The sequence below is a fragment of the Solea senegalensis genome, linkage group LG12, assembly GCF_019176455.1.
Source record: "Solea senegalensis isolate Sse05_10M linkage group LG12, IFAPA_SoseM_1, whole genome shotgun sequence".
In the NCBI taxonomy this organism is placed as follows: Eukaryota; Metazoa; Chordata; class Actinopteri; order Pleuronectiformes; family Soleidae; genus Solea; species Solea senegalensis.
In genome coordinates, this window is record NC_058032.1 from 18,034,045 (window position 1) to 18,053,253 (window position 19,209).

The following is a 19,209-nucleotide window of genomic DNA, read 5'->3' on the forward strand; positions in this document are numbered from 1 at the left end:
ATGCTGAGTGGAGCTGGAGTCAATGATCAAAGACCTGTTAACTCAGGATTAAACAGGTTTTCTGAGCAGTGGGAATGGGGACTGGGGAGTCTCCAAATAATCTAACCCCAATCTGCATGTTTTTGGACTTTGAGAGAAAGCCAGAATACCCTGGAAAAAATGCACACAGAGAGGCCCTCTGTTGGAGTGGAATTTGAAACTGTGACCTTCCTGCTGTGAGGTGGTAATGCTATAACAACTACGTGTTCACAAAAAATATTCAATTCTCTGAGAGATCACAGCTCCAGGACTTTAGTACATCTCTAAGTGCTTCCTGGCTTTGTTTGTGACCTTCCATCTTCAGGTCTCTCTCCATTTTCTAGGAGTTCAAGTGTGAGTTTTGGCTCGACCACTCTTGGCCCGAAATCACTCCAGTCACTTCTTGACTTTATGCGTGTCTTGCTGAAAGGTGAATCATTGCTCCTGCAGCAGCAGGCGTGCACTTATTTATGTAGTCCATCTGTCCCTGCTCTTGAGAATCCTCCTCACCTGCTAAGAAAAAAAAAAATCATCTTCATCTTGCATCATGCAAAGTTCCCCCTGTACTATCACACCTCTTATTTTCAAAATCTCTGTGTGGCCATTAAATCATAAAAATCTAATTGATGTGCTGAGACGGTTGTTCTTCTGGCAGAAGCTTGGTTAGAGTGACCGTACGTCAGATTGGGGGTCACCACATATTCCCTTTAGCTCCTGTTGCTTTTCTTTCAGTTTTTAAAGACAATGTGCTCCGAGAAACTCTAATAAAAACAATTTTTTGGCTTTCAGTTACATTGGAAGTTTTTTTGATGGTCAGAAATGTCACTGTCACTTTGGTGTGGAGTTAGTTTCACTCGCCTTGGTGATTGTAGGAAATCCATATTTTCAAACAACAGAAAGACAACACTAATCACAGACAAGAGGTAACTTTAATTCAACATTGTGAGAGTCCAAAAGTTATCTTACAGCTCATTTTTCATCAAAAACAATAACAATCTATACAGTAGATTTTTTTTCTTCCCTTATATCATAGAGCTGTTCAGTGTATTTGCAGTCAAAGACAAAACAGAGGAAAAATAGACACCAGCTATTTGGTTTGCATTATTTTTTTGTTGTTGTTTGTTACTTAAATACAAAATGTTGTCACCCATTACCAATATTCATAACCAGGATGGGACTTTGCTTACAAAGCAGCCATTGTATGACAACAGACCTCTGCAGTTCATCTGAAACAGATATGGTGTGGCCCCTCCTGCCCCGGCTCAGACCGGCGCAGGCACACAAGTGCCTGAAAAACACTCGTCTGTCAGCAGTGGCCTCTGTTAAAATGGCCCTTTCTACCCACTTAACAAAACCAGACTCTAGAAAAGAAAAGCAGAGAGAAAAGCCCTATTCTCTGTCCAGCAACAGCTTGAAGACACACAAAGGAAAGACTACAGAAATGGCCGAGGGGCCAAGGAGCTCCCTTTCATGCCTCCTCGCTTGTTCTTGTTGTGTTTGGCTTGTAATGAAGCTGTGTTGTCCGAAGGCTAATGCGGGGAGAAGACTGTGGGGAATCGACTGTCAGATCCTGGAGTCAGACCTACGACTCCATGTGTGAGATTAAACTTGTGCTGTGACAGTGCTCGTTCTTCACTGTGCGCCCCCTTTGTACTACAATTAAAACAGCTCTTGTGGTTGATGAGAATTATTACCAACATGCTGTAGAAATTACTTCATCAGACAAATAATGATAAATAATCTTTTTTAAAAAAAGACAAAAGTGTTTCTGTGAACACTAAAGTGCGCTGAGCACAGCTGAGATGGGCCTCTCAGCGTTGTCTGTCCTTCAAAGCATGCCATCGCTGTAGTATTATAGTACATCGGGGTGTGTGTGTATGTGTGTGTGTGTGATTGTTAAATTATGGCTCTTTGTATTCTAGTCTGGCTTCACCACCAAACAGAGTGGGTTTGTGCTTTGTCCCCAAGTTCCCATGAATTCCTCTGTGGCAACAGACAATTGTGGTGAGGGTAAAAAAACTGTACACGTGATTGAATGAAGAATGGGTTTGCATTGTTAAGGCATCTAGACTGCTGGTAAAGATTACAGTGACAGAAAAAAAAGACTATATAGATACAGTATGTAAGCAGGCATAAATAACATAGGAAAAGAAAGAACAGAGGGGGGAAAAGAGGAAACACAAGGAAAGAAAAACACAGAGCAATTTCTTACTTCTCTTGGTTTTCCACACACAGAAAAAGAAAGTGTCACTCAAGAGAAGAACCCATGCATATTATCAGTTCAAGAACAGTATCAATCTGAAAGCCTCAAAGTGTTCAAACAAAAAAAGATATAGATTTACAGTATATATTAATGTGTGTATATATTCTTAAAAAAATCTACTTCAACCAAATACTCTGAATAAGATGCTACTTTTTTTTGCCATACAATAAACATTTTCATGAGCAAAAAAAAAGAAAAAAATGTTTTTATTAACTTACAAATAATACAAAAATAGACAACGGCATGTATTGAATCAACAAATGAATGCATGGTGAGCCAATGCAAAACAACCAACATATAAACAAAAATGACTTTTCTAAAAAAAAAAATAATAAAATAAAAGAGTCACTTTTAAATAGGGAGGGACAACAGTAAATAATGAAACAAAACACAATGAAATATGTTCACTTACTGTATTAAACTTACACAACACAAGTCAACAGAGGGTGCGAGGCAATGTACAAATACAAGGGATAAATACATTATTTATAGGATATTTTACAGGAATCCCCTTTTTGTATCCAAATCCATGTTTCTCATGTTTTGCAGATGAGATATTGACAACACACAGTAAATCTATCTTCTGTACTGAGAAGCTGCCTTAAGACATTTAATGTTTACATTTCAAACTATACCTATAGCAAAAACAAAAAATTGTCAAATGAAAAATTCAACATTTTTTGTTATATACAAAAATATATCACATATATCACGCATTTATTCTAATTTGATATTTGCTAGACTCCTTCAGTACAGTGCTGGCTGGACGCACACATCCTCTGGCTTTTCAAGTCTTCACCTAAAACCTCCGGCCGCGTGTCAGTTTTGGCTAAATCATCACCTTTTCTTCACACCACAAGCAGAAAAGCATATTGCAAACAGCTCAATCCTCACAGTTTTATTAAAATTCAAACAAACAATCAAACCAAATGAAAAACATAAACAGAGAGAAAGGCATGGTTCTGATGGGAAAAATAGCACAGGGAGACATTTTTGATTTGACTTTTTTTTCTTTTTTTTTTTTTAAACTTTTATGGGATAATTAGCAGCAAAATTAAGGGGTGGATTTTGTTCGTGTGTGTATTTCTTTGCGTTCATTTTTTGTGTTGTTGACCTTGGCTCTGTTTGGCCAGTGTGTTGCTCTGTGGTTTCAGTGAGCCGGGCTGAGCTAAGGAAAGCATCTTCTACTGTGACAGAGGTTAGGTAAACTGGGTAAACTTCATGGCCAAACCAACACTTCACTGTTATTTGCGCCAGCTACGGATTGCAAGACGGCGTGTGGGGCCTCCAGTAATCAAAGCCAAAGCTTACAGGCATAAACACAAAGATAAATAAATGCTCTGTTCATGAGGTCAGTGTCACACTGTGGGCAAACTATCAGTCTCTATACACACCATCAAAGGTGGCGTCCGAGAAGCTACACTAATTCAACCAAGAGGGAAATAACATCACAAAGGTTCGTATTGTCCCTTTCTTCCTCCTCCCCTACCCCTTCAGATGATATCCCAATGGAAAGGCCTGAGTTTTACAGAGTCCTGCGTCTTATCTTGACGTCCTTCAGTTCAGCTGCGGAGCATGACAGAGACTCGCCAGACTCCGCTACTGTGTCTTTTCCTCTCAAAATGACCAACTCTCCAGCTATCCCAGATCCTCTACATGGGCGGAACGATCATCCCGGGAATCGCTGCTTTGTGGGAAAAGAGGGGGAGGAAGAGGGAGACAAATGGGAGAGAGAAAAAAAGAGAAGGAGAGGTCAGTCATGTGATTGCTGGGTTTCATCTGTCATCACAACAGTCGCATAACAGAAATGTGCTCCAGCATGTGGTGAACAAAAAAAAACGACTCTCGCTCATTATCTCTTCATTCGGAGGCCCCCGAAATCAAAACATTTTGCTACGCTGCGCTGCGAACGTTGACAACATCATTCAGCTTTTCACAGGCTCTCTGAACAGCCTCATGCGACGGCTCACACTGTTAACTGTCCGCGTTTACGTCGTGCATCATGGAGCATAATTCAGACTTTGCACCGAGTGCGTGGTGATGGTGAGATGACGGAGGCGATGAAAGGTGATGATACAAATGGAATCCACTGGGTTTTTTTTTTGTGGCCGGCTTTATTCACATTCTTACCTTCTTATATCATGCTCTGCCTTTCCACTAGCTCCTATTCTCACCTCCCCACCTCACCCCCTTTCCTTCCCCCCATTTCTCACAGACGCCATCACAGGCAGGAATTTTTCATATAACATATTGGCTGCCTATTGATTCCCCCTCTCTCTTCAATCCACTAATTCCCTGGTTATTTCCTAAGTGTCTCCGGTTTGTTGGGATTAACAGAATGGTGTGTGTGTGTGCACAGGAACACATATGCTTGTGTGTGTGTGTGTGTCAGTGTGATCAGCACACAGTGGCCACTAGCCCTTGGGTCACCGTGGTCAGCGCTCATCAACGCCGCCAGAGGAAGTGGGGAAGTGCTTAGCTTGGGGCTCTGATAAAGATTCCCATCCATCATTTCTCTCTCTCAGGATCTCAACACCATACAACATCCTGCCTAGACGAACAGACCCTGTGCTGCATTTGCTGGAAATGGGAGAACAGAGTGACCCATGGTGGCATAACAAACCCCACACTCCCCACCGCCACCGCTACTCACAGAGACACCCGGTGGAGCGCAGGCAGGGAACAGGAAGCGAAAACAGGAAATGGAACACATATGGTGTGGCATGCTGTCTCTCTGACAAGTCGAGGGTGACAAATAAAAACACAGAAGAGAAGGAAGGGCAGGGCAAGATGAGCTGGTGTTCGCAAACGAGTGAGTGGAGGGACAGTGTGCGATGGAAGGAACCGGAATAAGAAGCACTGGAGAGAGGGATAACATACTTCAGGAGAAGGCCAGACCCTGCAGAGAGCTGGCTGATGAGTACTTGCTAGAGTCCACAAAAGACTGATCTACAGTGAGGAAGGAGAATGGAGGCATCGAGGAGGGCAGGAAAAGGAAAAACAGGGAGTGAGAAGGAGGGAGAAAAGGCAAGTGGGAGTAAAAGTGAGATATTATTATCATATGGAGGTGAAGAGCAGGATTTGAGTAAATTCACTTTAAGATAACTGATGTTTTCACTGCATATCAGCTCCAGGTTCATTGAATATTGTAAAAATAAATGTGGGTGGGGGGAGGGCTACTTGTTTTTGTGCCTCACCTTGCAGGCTGTTAGCATTAGTGCTGGTGCACGTGGGCGGAGGGGAGTTCTGGGGTCGAACGACGGGGGCGAAGGCGCTCTTCTGCTTGACGGCCGCAGAAACCATGTTGGCTGGAGAGAAGGAGAAGATGCCAGAGGAGCTGCTGCAGTTGGATGGCAGGCTGGTCGATGACGCCATGGTGGGGCTTGATGGGACGACTGAGGAGACAGAGATGGAGTGGGAGTGGGGGGAATGGGGATTAAGGAGGTCATGGGGAGCATGTCAGGGAAGGGCGGGGAGGAAGGAGGGAGACGGAAGAGGGGAAGACGGGGTTAGAGAGACGACCGTGGGCAGAGGACAGGCAGACGGGACGAACAGAAAGGGACTGGTCAATGGACAGTGGCAGGAGGGACAATATTTTGGATGTGGGTCATCAGGCTGAGACTTTTTTCAGTTCATTAGTGTTCACCTGGCAGTGAGATACTCCACAGCTAACACAAACATGTGTTGAGTTGTTCTCTGAATATTTTTAACTGTAGAATCAAAGTGTGTTTTGATGATTCATCGTATGCTCACGGGTTACAAAGACTTAAGAAACACAGATCATCATGCTGTGAGATGCCAATGGGTCCAATAAAAAAACACAAAACAAATGGGTTGATGACATGTCACAGATGGATTAATCATGCTTACTGTCATTTAAAACAGCTCATTTGGCCCATTGCTAGCAGTTGTCCTAAATGCTATTAATGTTTTATCTCTAAGGCCACCGTAGATCCCTGACACAGTTTGGAAAGGGAGGGCTGAGTTGAGGAGTCCCCCTTTGCAATCTGCAGTCTCAACAAGGGATCTTTAAAATCGCTTTTAAATTTTACGGTTTTTAAAATGTTGGCGTGACCAGGAGTTATGATCTGTATCATTTAAAACGGCTTAACTTGTTAAATAGATGTTGAAATTACGATAGCTGTGAGCGGATGCTGATAAACATTAGCACCGTCTGTAATTTGCAAACATACACTCGTGTCAAGAAAAAAAGCGGAGCGGAGCATTATCTTTACAACCAAAGCCCTGGCTCCATCTGACACCATCCCTCCACTCTTCCTGGGTTTGTCTTTTGTCTGCTAACACACTAAGAGCATTTTCCCCCTCAGTGATTTTACAATCAGCCGAGTCGTATTTCACCTGCCCTCTGATATCTGCTTCTGCCTTTATTGTTGTTATTATCCAACACTTAGCTTTTATGGCTCTTCCTGACAAATCCTCGCAATAAAGTCATAATCCATTTATGAAGGGGCCTAACTAATCAATTAATGAAAATTGGACCTACAAAGGCAGGCCGAGGGGCCATTGATTGAAAGTGTCTGTGTGGGGCCGATGAGCCTGTTAAAATACTTGTTAACACCCAGGAATCAAAGAGCTGAAATGGAATTGCTTCTCTAGCAATTAGTTTATTGATTTAATCAAGGGTCTTTAATGTAGAGGGTGAACGTGTGTGTGTGTGTGTGTGTGTGTGTGAGCAGAGGTGATGGGGTGTGTGTCAGGGGGGTGCTAGGTGGTGGTCCGCTCCCCTGGCCAATAAAGTGGGGATTTGCGTTTGACTCTGTTCTTAAAGAAACAGATGAGCCAGCTGAAGTGACTCTCTGCTGGTGTATGTGATGTGTAGCCTCTTGTTTCTCGATACCTGTCAGAGGCTTTTACGTTCAAAATGCTGCGCTTCGCCCGTGTCTGTGGCGTGATGTGTTTGGATCTCGGCGTGATGCGGTGGAGTTACTCACTAGCATAGGGCGAGTTGCCTGCAGATCCATTGAGGAAGTTGGGCGAGGTGCCCAAGGTTGCCATGCCAGAGTTAGCGTAGCCATTCATGCTCGTGGACACAGAGCTGTAGCTACTCTGCTGGGGAGTGGAGCTGGGGACATAACCGTGAGGGGACACGCTGCTCGTACTCCTACTGAAACCTATGGACGGGGAAAGAGAGGGAGACGGAGAGAGAGAGCGAGAGAGAGAGATAATAGGTGTTAGGGGCACAGCAGATGGCAGACAAAACAAAACAAGGAAGCCTACATGCAGCGCTGCCAAATACTCTTGTTCCCTACACAGCTAATGGACATAGCAATCTAAGCCAAGAGAAGTTTTCCAAACAAATCTTAGACAGCATATGGCAGAGTGAGAGAGCAATGAAAAGAGAGAAGGAGGAATGATATGAGAGGGAAAGAGCTGTAGTCCAGCTCCTTTAACCCTAATGGCTCCTCTCTAAAATGACATCCATTGATAAGGCAATTAACACTAAAAGGCCTCTGCAGCTCTCTTGTAATTTATAAAGAATGAAGCCAGTATTACTGACAGAACATGTCATGCTTTACATACATGGGCAGTGAACATAGAGGAGGTAACAATGAAACGACAGCTATGAATGTATATGTCGGGTCGAACCTGCTGACAGTGGAGAAAAAAAAACAGCTGGAATCTAACATGAGAAATTTCTACTCTCCAGTGGAACATGGGCTGCACTTCACTACTCTAGTCGCCTCCTCTTCTGTAATTAGCTGCCTCCTATTCCCTGCTCTCTTTGGCTCTGAGTCGGAGAACAGTGGGCCAGAAGTCAAGCAGCTGATATCTGGTGTTTTCTTAATATCGGAAGATGTTTCTGGATGAAGATGAAGGGTGGATGAAGAGGTGAGGAAGCTCATTGTGAGTACTGAGACACATTCAGAGGTCGGTCCATCCACTCTCCTCTCCTTCCCCTGATACATGTGATGAATCACCACTGACTGCACCCACATCTCTCTTTGTCAGACAGGGGCTGACCCCAGTCTAATATACACACCCCCAGGACCCACTCATATTTCTCCATCGTACTCCATCCATGACTCTCTTTTTCTCCATTCTTCACTCTCTCCTCCTCTCGTGTTTTTTTCCCCGATTCTTGCTGCCAACTCTCCCCTCCTCCTCTTCTTGTCCTCCTTTTTCAGAGTCTTCCCCATTTGCCCCACGTTCTTAAATCACACCCTCTGAATTTCCCATGTGAAAAATAAAAATTCTCTCTCGCACTATTCATCTCCACAAAAGGAAAAAAAACACACACACACACACAAATCACTGCCACACTTGAAATGATAACAGACTGACTGTTTCCTGTCGAGTTTGCTCACCCTGATTGGCTGTTTGTGCCACCTCTGACCCGGTGAAGGAGTTTACAGCCATCATGCCAGCATGGACGGAGCTGCTGCCAAGACTGGCGAGCTGGTTGTGCCCTCGTGGCACTGTTGTGTAAAGAGCCTCTGCGATGTCAGCCGCTCGTTTCAGAATCATCTCCTGACAATGAGGGATAAAAAAAAGAGCTGTGGTCAGCAACAGGAGGAGAAGAGGAGAGGAGAGGAGAGGAGAGGAGAGGAGAGAAGGCATAATGATCTCTACAAGAATGCTAGATCTCCACTTCAGATACTGCACATGTGAAACTAACAGGCTGAGTGGCTTTTATCAGTGGTCACAGGGAGTGGTGGGACTGGTGCCAGTAAATGGGAGGAAAGGCAGATTAACAGACTCATCAAACCTTCAGCCTCTTCCTCTCATGCTACCAGATTTGCACATGCCATTAATCCCACTCCTCTGCTTCATCTCCCCTGCTCCCTTTCTCTTCAGGAATATCAGCTGATAAAAGAGCCAACTTATTCCCATATGTGTGTGTGTGCCACCTTTTATGTCGTCATGTGGTCCTAACCATAAACATGAGTTTTTTACGTGGTGCTTGTTTATTCTTTAGCTTATTCTTTAATTTTTGTGCGGGGCTGCACAATTAATCGCAAGATAATCCAGATTGCAAAATGACCAAGTGCAATATTCAAACCACCAGACACTGCAATTATTTGATGAAGATAGAATTTGTGACAAAACAGCATTGTAGTCAAAGTCTGCAGCGCTGCACAAATTCACTGGCCCAAAACTCCTGTTTTGCCTGTTAACGCCAGCATTTGTTATTATTGTTTATTTTATTTTATTGAAGATAACAGTTATGGTCCAAAAATGATCAGTCTTACCCATTTTTGAATTATATTGCAACATGATATTTTTGACCTTATTGTACAGCTTTTTTTATGTGTGTGTGTGTGTTTGAGTGTATACCTGGTTATTGTGAGGCATCCCGTACAAGGCCTCCACCAGGTCTGCTGCTCTCTTTAAGATCACCTCCTACAATCAAGCAAAGAAAGACAAAGGAGATTGATCACGAGTGTGACAGCTCAAAGAGTTCAGTCACTTTTATTACATTTCCTTTCCTACATTATGCTGTGAATGCAGAACAGAGGGTGTGAGAGAGGAAGGAGACAGCCATGGGGAAGGGAGGGGAAGAGAAATGGGCCTGTCCCGGCACTTTGTTACTCGCAGGGCAGTTTGGGAGAGCAAAGGGAAGATACCGTTATCTGTGAATAAAACATGAGCCTATATCTCTCTATCAGTCAACCATCTTCTACGTCTTCTCCACCCTCCTGTCACCACCGGATCATGAATCTACGGCGCATGATCACGCATCAATCTCATTTAACACAACATATCATCAGGTTGACGGCGATACAACTCCCCTCGTCAGCTGGGACACACCCGTCTTCTGGCCTGTATTAACCCTGGTAATGATCCCAGTGAATAGTCCTGCATCCACTTTGTGTGATAAATGTAGAACATCATTGCTCAGATGAAAACCGCCAAGTGGAATTTCCCACATCAAACATTTATCCTAACATAGTGTAGCGTTTCTCCGCGCTCATTTTCTACCGCTTACCCTCCTTTCTCTCCTCTGTCTGTCTCTTTTCTTTTCCCTCCCTGAGTGTATGAGTGTGTGACTGCAGGCAGTCGCTCTACGTGTGTGTGTGTGTGATGTAGACACCTACAGCCCTACGAAACCCTTTTTAAAAGTTAATGTGCCGGGGCCAGGATATATGCTGGAGGCGCGACAACCAGAAAATTGCAGCCCCCTTCCCTCCAACCTTCCTCTCGTTTCTCTCTCTCCCTCCTTCTCTTTCAAACACACGCTGTGCGCTGTACCCTCCTGAGTGTATCCCTCGCTGCGAACAAGCCCTGGAGCATGTGTGCTCTCTGTTCCGTGACACACCGCCTTTCAATCAGACCTCATATCACACGCAGGCACACGCTCACACACACACGCACCATGCACATGTGGAGCCTGTCGAGCACAGCTAGGACATGACGAGAGGGTCAGCAAAGCAATAAAGATTGTAGAGCGCTGTCCGAGGTGCTAAATTCACTCAATAATGGGAGCGCTGCCTCTGTGTTAACCTCCCATTACTAGCACTATCTAGGGGAAGCAGAAAGGGAGGTAAGGGGGGTGAGGGGGGCATGGGAGGGAGACCAGAGAGGAGGCCTGCTCGAGGTGATTGAGAGATGTAGAGGCCCTGGGTAGGTAAGTGGTTCTTTAGTATGTATGCTCTGCTCCTCACTTCCTTCTCTCTGCTTTTCCTAGATGCCCCTTACCTCCCAGGGATTGCTAGATAGATGGACGAATGAAGGAGGGGAGGGAAGGGAGGAGAAAGTGGAAGAGAGGGAGGAGGAGTGGGAAATGAGGGAAGTATGAGGCATTGGGACATAAACAGATCTGCAGCTGGAGTGTAATGGTGTTCACGGAGGACATGTGAAACCTCAGTCACTTCATCTTAAATTTAGTTTCTTTTTTTTTTTTTTTGCCTCTCCCTGCACATCAATGAGACTCTATTCCTGACTCTGCTTCTAATCTCCCCTCTCCTCACCTGTGCCTCGACACTACTTTCTCTTCGCCTCCTTCGCTCTTCTTCTCTTTCCTCGTTCTTTGCATTAATCACTCTCTCATGGTCCTGTGCCCTGTCTGTACCTATCAGTCTCTCGTTAGCAAAGGGATCTGTCCAGTAGCTAAACACGATTAGGCAGCGCTCCAGAGTCGTTCTGATAAACAGATAAATGTGGTTAGCGCCGTGCTGCCTCCCTAGCTCTGCTGCTGTAAGGGGAGACCATTTCCTGGGCGCAGGGTCTCTTCCCGTAAAGTCAGGCCCACAGAGACGTCAACAGGAAGGGGAACCTGATCCAGAGCAGAGCCTGGCCTCGTCTGGCAGGGACGCCACTCATTAACCGGCCCCAGACCCCCAGCTCCACCACAGCCTTAGCTAAACACCCTGCAGTCTGAGCCGCACAGCACTCCCTCCTCACTCTGGCGATCAGCTGCAGCACAGTATGAGGGCTGTTTTCAGCTGGACACTGGATCATTACCATAACACGCAGAGATAGAACAGGCAGTTGCAGATATCCTGCTTGTTTCCTGCTGGGGGTTCATTAAGAATCTCCTTGCAAAAGGTACCACTCCAGCAGAATAAATTATATACCCAATCAATTTCATCTCGATTAAAAATTGACTACAGCACAGCTACAAAGAGGCTTTGCCAAGGCAGCCGTGAATGGACATTTGTTGCTCGAGAAGTTGCCAGCGTGTGCCCCTCTCCTGCCCCTCTCTGTAATGATTGAGGCCAACAGTTGAGAGAAGTGTGGTCAACAAACTGTTATTACCTCAATAAAGGCACAAATCAATAGAGCTGAAATGAACAACCGGGCCTGCCAGCTACCACTGTTCATTTAGAGGAGACAGAGTCGCCACTGAGGAGGAGAGGAACAGGAGAAGAGAGGAGATGGATGGATACAGAGATATTTAGAGAGATACAGGGGGTTGATAGGCTAAAGACCAGAACTCACTAGGACAAGTCTTGTATCCACCAGGCATGACACGCACAGAGGACAAGTGATTTCTCTATCTTCCTTCTGCATCTACCTGGACTCTCCATCTCTGCCTCATGGTGACTTTCCTATACACAGTGTGTGTGTGTGTGTGTGTGTGTGTGTGTTTGTGTGTGTGTGCATGCACAGGCACAGAGAAGTGTGTACGTGTGTGTGCATGTGTGTGTGTGTTGGAAGTAATAAAGTCCACCCGGGGTTGACTTCGATCCACTGACCCAGCAGGAGGTAAGACTGGACAGCTATGATGGATCACCTAACCTGCTTCTGCCTCTCTCTTCCTTTCTCCCCTCAACCTCCTTTCCTCTCTCTCTCTCTCTCTCTCTCTCTCCCCCTCTCTTTTTCTCCCTCCTCTCTCCCACTTTGCCAGTCTAAATGACCTTACACTCAGTGGAAGGATGAATAGAGTAGTTTGTGTGTTCGCTGTGCAAATACACCATTTGTTTGAGCAGAAATGACCATGAACGTATGATAAAAATGTTTATGTGCACACTGTATAGTGTCATGTATGGCCTACTGTCTGTTTCACACAGTCATCCCTCTGTGTGTGTGTGTGTGTGTGTGTGTGTGTGAGGTCACGCTGCCCTTGTGTGCCATGTATATCCATATATGCTATGAAACTCGAGAAGTTGTCAATACGCATCTGTACCAGTGTTACCAAGACAAATTCCTATAAAACAACTGCATGTGGCAACCAGCGTGAACACTGACACATGAGAGGAGTGCAGGCACGGTACCTTAGGTAATCTCTCTTGGTCTCCGGGGTGTCTGGGGATGACCTTCTGTAACCTCTGGAAGCCGTAGTCTATAGTTGGCTCGTTCAGCGCTAAGAACAAACAGAGAGAGAGAAGAGAGAAAAAACATGTTTAATGCTTGATTCTTAATAATGAAAACACCAACTGTTCAAGTGTAACGGCAAGATAAAGCAAGGGAATCGACTGACAGCGGAAACGACTGAATTAAGCGTGGTTTTACATGCTGAAAATGTGGGTGTTCTCTATTAAGTCTGGTGTGTGTCTTTGTTTGCCTGTGATGTAATGAATCTCTCTCTGTCGGCTGCTTTGGTGCTTAATAAAAAGACTGTCAGGAATCAAGGGTGCACGTGTGTTTGTGTGCATGCGTGTGTGTGTGTGTGTGTGTGTGTGTCCTGTGGTCTTGCGTTGATCAGCGACTAATATAAGCAATTACAGAGCCTGGTTCCAATATAACAAAGGCTTGATCGCTCCGGGGAACAAGCTAAACACACACACACACACACACGCACACACACACACACACACACGCCAAGCACACACACACACACACGCACGCTCACACACACACAGTCAGATCATCCAGGCAGCAGGGAGAAAGCACTCTCTCTGCATGCTGGTCGTACTACGGTAATTGAATATGAGAAGATTTACCATGAATATTTAAACATTAGAATAAATACAATGAAGATCTGAGGCTTACAGTACAAACACTTCAGGAGGAGGAGGATTGTTGGATAAGTGCTCTCTCCCCATAATTCATTTCTAATGTACTCTCTTTCCCTGTTTCTCTGTCTTTTTTACCCTCCTCCCCCTCAGTCTCTGTGTGGTTTTCCTCGGGAGCCAGTGCACCCTCAATGAATGACTATTTTCTGGGCTCCAGCCTATAAGATACTGCTTCTATTCAGAGTTTATCTGTGGCTTTGACATGTAGTAGATTTATTTGTGTGTAAGAAGTCAAAGAAAAGGAGCCATGTTGCACGAGGGTTGCCTGTATGTGTCTGTGCTCTCCTTCTGTTTCCCCTGTGGGTCACAGCTTGGACGTTTCCCGAGGGCTGATGCCCTGCTCGCCTCACATCTGAGCAGCCAGGCTGACTAGGCGGCCCTCAGAAAAAGCCCCTGGAGGCTATGAGTACAAGCTGTCCTGCTGGACCTTTAGTGACTTCACCATGGCGCCTCCTGAGCCACTCGCTCAGACACACAGAAACGACAAAGAGAGCAAAAGAGCAGGCATCAGTGATGCCCTGTTTTGGCAACACAAAGGTATTTGCACATCTCTCCCAGCGGGCCGTCCCGGTAATCCATAAGAGTGAAAGAATGGAAAGGTGAAAAGCTGGAGGAAAAGTCAGAACAGAGGGGAAAAGCAGAGTTGGAAACGCCAAAGTCGGACTCAACTTCTGAAGTATGACACACATTACAGGACAGCTGGTCCACTGATACAGTAAGCCAAAACAATGAGATGATCACATGCAACAAATAAAGTATGAATTATTTCTGAGGACAAATATTTGACATTACTTCCCGAGTCTCTGATCTCCCCAAAGCCTTAAGGAGGATTTGCCCTGGATTAGGCCTCAGTCTGAGGAGGGGATTGTTCTGACAACATCCTCTCTGTCGTCTCAAAGGCTTTTGTTTTTATGATGAATTTTTTATCAGTTTTCCACAATGTACCAAATGAGCCTCGAGTGAACAATAGCATCAAAACCCTGAGACAAACATAGATACCCTCTATTACAAATAAAGAGACAATTTTGGTAATTGAGAGAGGAAGTGATATTGTATCTGCTCGTTTTCAAGGACCATAAACCAGGCGAGGAGAATGTGGGGGGACAACGCACACCACTAACTACCTGGCTGTTTGTCTTTTGGGATTCTCTTTTTTTTAATGTTTCTATATCTATGCTCAATATCTCAAATTTCACAACAGGAAAGTGTTGGAAGGAAAAAAGAAGTCTCCTGCCTCGAAAGAGGAGTGGTGTGGAGGTACACTCCAGGATTCAAAGCACCCCCCATACAGGTACATTTATAATCCTTAGCTGTCGCTCTGCAGAAGAGCAAATCAAAGCCAGTAAAACATAACTGCCATAAATAAATGAATAGATGAGCAACAGCCCTGGACTGGAGGGATTCACCTAGCAATCACCCACATCAGATCAGATCAATGCTCATGGAAATTTCATGAAGCCTAGAATCCACACCGCTTCATATTTCACTATAATAACCCACAGAGCCGCAGGGGGAGTGTGTATGAAGGGGTGAGGGGGTAGGAGAAGGAGGAGAGGAGGCTAGTGTTGGGGGTGTCAGAGGTATGAGCTTCAGGGGAGGGGTGAAAGGGGGTGGATGTTTGGAGGGGTGCAAAGAGTGGAAGAGGGTGGTAGTGGTTGGGGTGATAATTGAGAGGTCAGAATGGTGAAGAGGAGGGGAGAGTACAGCAAGAGTCCAGTAAAGCCGTCTCGTCCTCCTCTTGTGTCACAACAGTGTGTGTGTGTGCTGGGTTGATGGTGCTATAGTGTACTTGCAGGGTTAGGTAATTGGCTCTGAGGCTTGATGTTAACACCTTAACAGGCCCTCAGACAGTGGGTAAGGAGCTGATCATATCACAACCCTCTGTTTCTCCCTCTTCTTCGTTTCCCCCTCTGCCTCCCTCCCTCCCTCCCTCCCTCACCCCTCTGCAGTCTCCAGTGCTCAGGTGTGATCTCATAAGCTGCCTGGCGTCGATGCCGCCAGTGGCAGGGGTTCAATAGCCCTGAATTACGGCTTCAACCCCCGCCCCCACACAGATGAGAGCCCCCCAGCCCCATAACCACCAGCGTACACACACACACACACACCGACTACTCACAATCCAGATCAATACCATACAATCTAATTTTTATCCATTTTTCCATAAACCCCGAGATTGCGTTTATTTGCAGAATCCGACAAGCTAAATAAAGCATCGCTTGAACATGTCAGGGAGACTAATGCACGGCTGGAAATTCATACACAGAAAACAGATGAGTAGAGCTTTTCACTCCTAAAGGAAGGAAAAGGCTGAGGGAGGAGGAGAAGGAGAGGATGGGGGAGGAGGAGGCCGCTAAGAGATTCTACAAATCAATGGAGGTGTGGATGCTACTACAATCTAAGCTCTAATTATCTGTTGCAAAAAGTGCACGTCGACAGTTAACAATACCTGACAGCACGGATCCGCACTGGGAAAATGCAAATTGGGGAAAATCTGGATGAGCGGCGTTTGGTTGGATTAAGATATGAGAAAACACAGGAATCCGTTCCCACCCTGGTGTACGATGCTCATTTCAGCAGGGCGTAAAATAATCTACATTCGAAATCCATTTACATCATCATCATGGAGCAGATGCTCCTGTAATAAGAAGGGAGCCTGCTAAAGAGGGAAGACAAGCCACATGGTGCAGAAAATTAATCTCAATCTCAAATAGAGGTGTGAATTTCCTCGCATTTAGGACTGTGTGCAGTAAATGTGCATCTATCTCAGCCTGCCTCGTCTCCAGCTGGAGACTGGCCGTTTTAATCAACAGCAGGCCTCCACCCAAGCTCAATAAAAGACGGCATTCACAAATAGGAGCAAGACAAGTAATTGACCAGCTCTCGGTTGCACCCCACTTTTATTGCCACATGACTACATGCTGCATTCGCGACGTGTGTGTATGTGCTCATGCATGAGCGCATGCGTATGACATGTGCACATGGACGACTGAAGAGCGCGTCTGCAAACCTACACCAACTTTGGATTTGTGCCCAAACCGGCGACAGATTTTCTCACGACTCAGACAAATAGCGGGAAGATCATGCACAAAATCAACAAAACCCGTCCTCAAATACATCTGAAAGTGCTGAGGCGCCAGATGAGCGACGCAGTCTCTCTCAGTGTGTGTGTGTGACAAGCTGACTTCATCACTCTGTGGAGCAACTTCATTAGAGCTAAATCAAATAAAGCTAAACTTTATACAGCATCTTCACGCTTACAACACTCACTGAGGCATTATCTGTTTCACTGCAGTGTCTGTAGTGTACAAAATGACAGACAACTGACAACTGTCTTTCCTCCACTCCTAAAACTAATTTGAAGCTCAGAGGCAGACAGAGAGACACAGAGATATCAGCAGCTTCCCGCCTGGTTTAAATTCTGTTCTTGACTTTTGTCTTTTCCCTTGCTGTTCCTGCTCCTCCTCGCCACAACTGAGTGATGCTTCCTACACACCTAATCTGCACTTGGCGCTGAAAAACTACCCCTAATGTTTGTGCGCGCGTGTGTGCAGATGCGTGTCGGTGCGCATGGTGCCGGCCTTAATGTGAGCCAGCAGAGCCTTTTAATATCAGCAGAGGCTGTAGTGGAAGCACTAAGCAGACAAGGCTGCATACTGAGGAGGGAGGGATTGCCTTTTGAACGACAAGGGTGATTCATCAACTCCCTCAATCTATGGCCAGTATCCTTGTGTCACACACACACACACACACACACACACACAAATGGGTCCTAGTGACACAGAGTATTATCACTCTATATTGCATGGAGAAAAGAAAAGGGAGAGCTTTCTCTGATGAATGTTACAAAGACAGCAATCCAGTAAGAGGTGATACACAACCAAACATGGAGATGCATTTGTAGGGGGTGGGGAGATGGGGGGGGGTGTTGATAATGAGACACAGAGAAAGAGATTAGGGAGAATTCTGAGCCCCCAGAGGTGGGTAAGGCAGAGGGCAGAGTGAGGAACAGAAGGAGGATAAGGGGATAAAAGAAGACAGAGGAAGAGCATAGAATGATAAAAAAACATTCTTTTATTCTTATCAGTGGAGAGCTTAATTGCCTTTGATGAGTCTAATTGGAGCTTTCTGAAGTCTAATAGCAGAGGAGTCCTTAGAGACGACAGAGGACACATTACTGTAATAGCTCCTCTCCGAAAATCTCCTCGCCACCAAAAGTCCCCTGCTTGTCTCTTCTGTCCTGAACTGCAGCAAAAATGACCCCTCCATTCAACAATGGCAGGTATTGGAGTATCAATAATCAGGCGAGGGATGGAAGAGGAGGTGGGTGGGGCAAACCTAAAGATGGCTTATACTGTAAAAAAATAAATATATACATATACATATATATATGTGTGTGTGTGTGTGTGTGTGTGTATGGGTTGGGTCTGTTTGCAAAGTAGCAGTAGCAGCAGTATTGAGTATGTGTTGACTTAATTAGGTCTGTGAGCTGCTCGCTTTCCTCTCCTCAGCAGAAGTTGATTAGCAATGCCAGCTGTCCCCGACGCGATTCAGCGTGCGCATGTGTGTGCGATCTGCCGTGCACATGTAATGTATGAGTGTATGTGTGTGAGGTTGTGTTGATATGTGTGTGTGTGTGTGTGTGTGTGTGTGTGCTGGTTGCCAGCTGCCATGCAGTGCTGCCAATCCTCCATGATTAGTACCCACTGGCAACTGGGCTCAAACTGGTGCCAAACAGACCCAGGAGGGCAACATGGCCCATGGTAATCTTCCATCCCTCTATCCCACCCTTCTCCTCTTCCTCATCTACCTCTCTGTCTCTCCACTCTCATTTCCATCCAAATGATCTGCTCGGCGTCCCGTTGCTTTCTGCCTCTCGCTTTATGATAGCAAATGCGAGCAGGTTCCTCCTCTACTCCTCTGCTGCTCTTTTCCTAAGGCACTGTGTTAGGAAAAGAGCAGCAGGTAAAGGAGCAATGGGAGAGGAACAAATACCCACTGAGGGCAGAGCAGTGGCTGAAGTGAGGAGTGCAAGGAGAAAAACTGGGATCTATGCCTCGACACGGTTGACTGTGTTACTGTGAAGGTGCCAGCACTTGGCAAGCAGCATCACAGTGTGTTCAGCTCCCAGTGGATGACCTCTTGCTACCTCTCACCTGTTGAGATTTCTCTTTGTGCCGCCATGGAAGCCGAGAGGCAGCCAGAGAGGGGAGGGGAGAGGGGAGGGGATGAATTCATTCAAAGAAACAAGTTTTGAATAAGTGAATGTGACAAGGTGAAAGAGTGGAAGGGCTGAGAAAAGATAGGGCGATTATGCATATGGTTCCCACATGTCTGGCAACATTTAGAGCTGCACACACACACACCTACACACACAGCTCTATGCATTTGGCAGACTGCTGGCTGTTGGACAGCTCTGGCAAGGCAAAGGCTGCCCACCCATCTGCCCTCTGTCTTAGTGATGCAGTTACTTGTCAATGAGCACGTGTGTGCTTGCAGAAAATGTACACGTAC

The 19,209-nt window shown here is 45.6% G+C and overlaps 1 protein-coding gene across 4 annotated transcripts in view; it reads right to left on the minus strand.

Moving 5' to 3' along the window:
• Positions 1–928: 928 nt before the first annotated feature.
• The window catches only part of ebf1a (EBF transcription factor 1a), a 53,095-nt gene continuing 34,814 nt past the window's right edge, over positions 929–19,209 (minus strand). The window contains exons 11-17 of one of the 4 annotated variants that reach the window (XM_044040005.1): positions 12,958–13,046; positions 9,578–9,643; positions 8,608–8,770; positions 7,234–7,413; positions 5,479–5,676; positions 5,162–5,230; positions 929–3,968 (exon numbers count right to left, since the gene is read on the minus strand). In XM_044040005.1, the coding sequence (XP_043895940.1) occupies positions 5,163–5,230; positions 5,479–5,676; positions 7,234–7,413; positions 8,608–8,770; positions 9,578–9,643; positions 12,958–13,046 (764 nt within the window). In that variant the 3' untranslated portion in view covers positions 929–3,968; position 5,162. Of the gene's footprint in view, positions 3,969–5,161; positions 5,231–5,478; positions 5,677–5,745; positions 5,844–7,233; positions 7,414–8,607; positions 8,771–9,577; positions 9,644–12,957; positions 13,047–19,209 lie in introns of those variants that run through there. The other 3 variants (XM_044040004.1, XM_044040006.1, XM_044040007.1) reach the window with 3 other exon arrangements.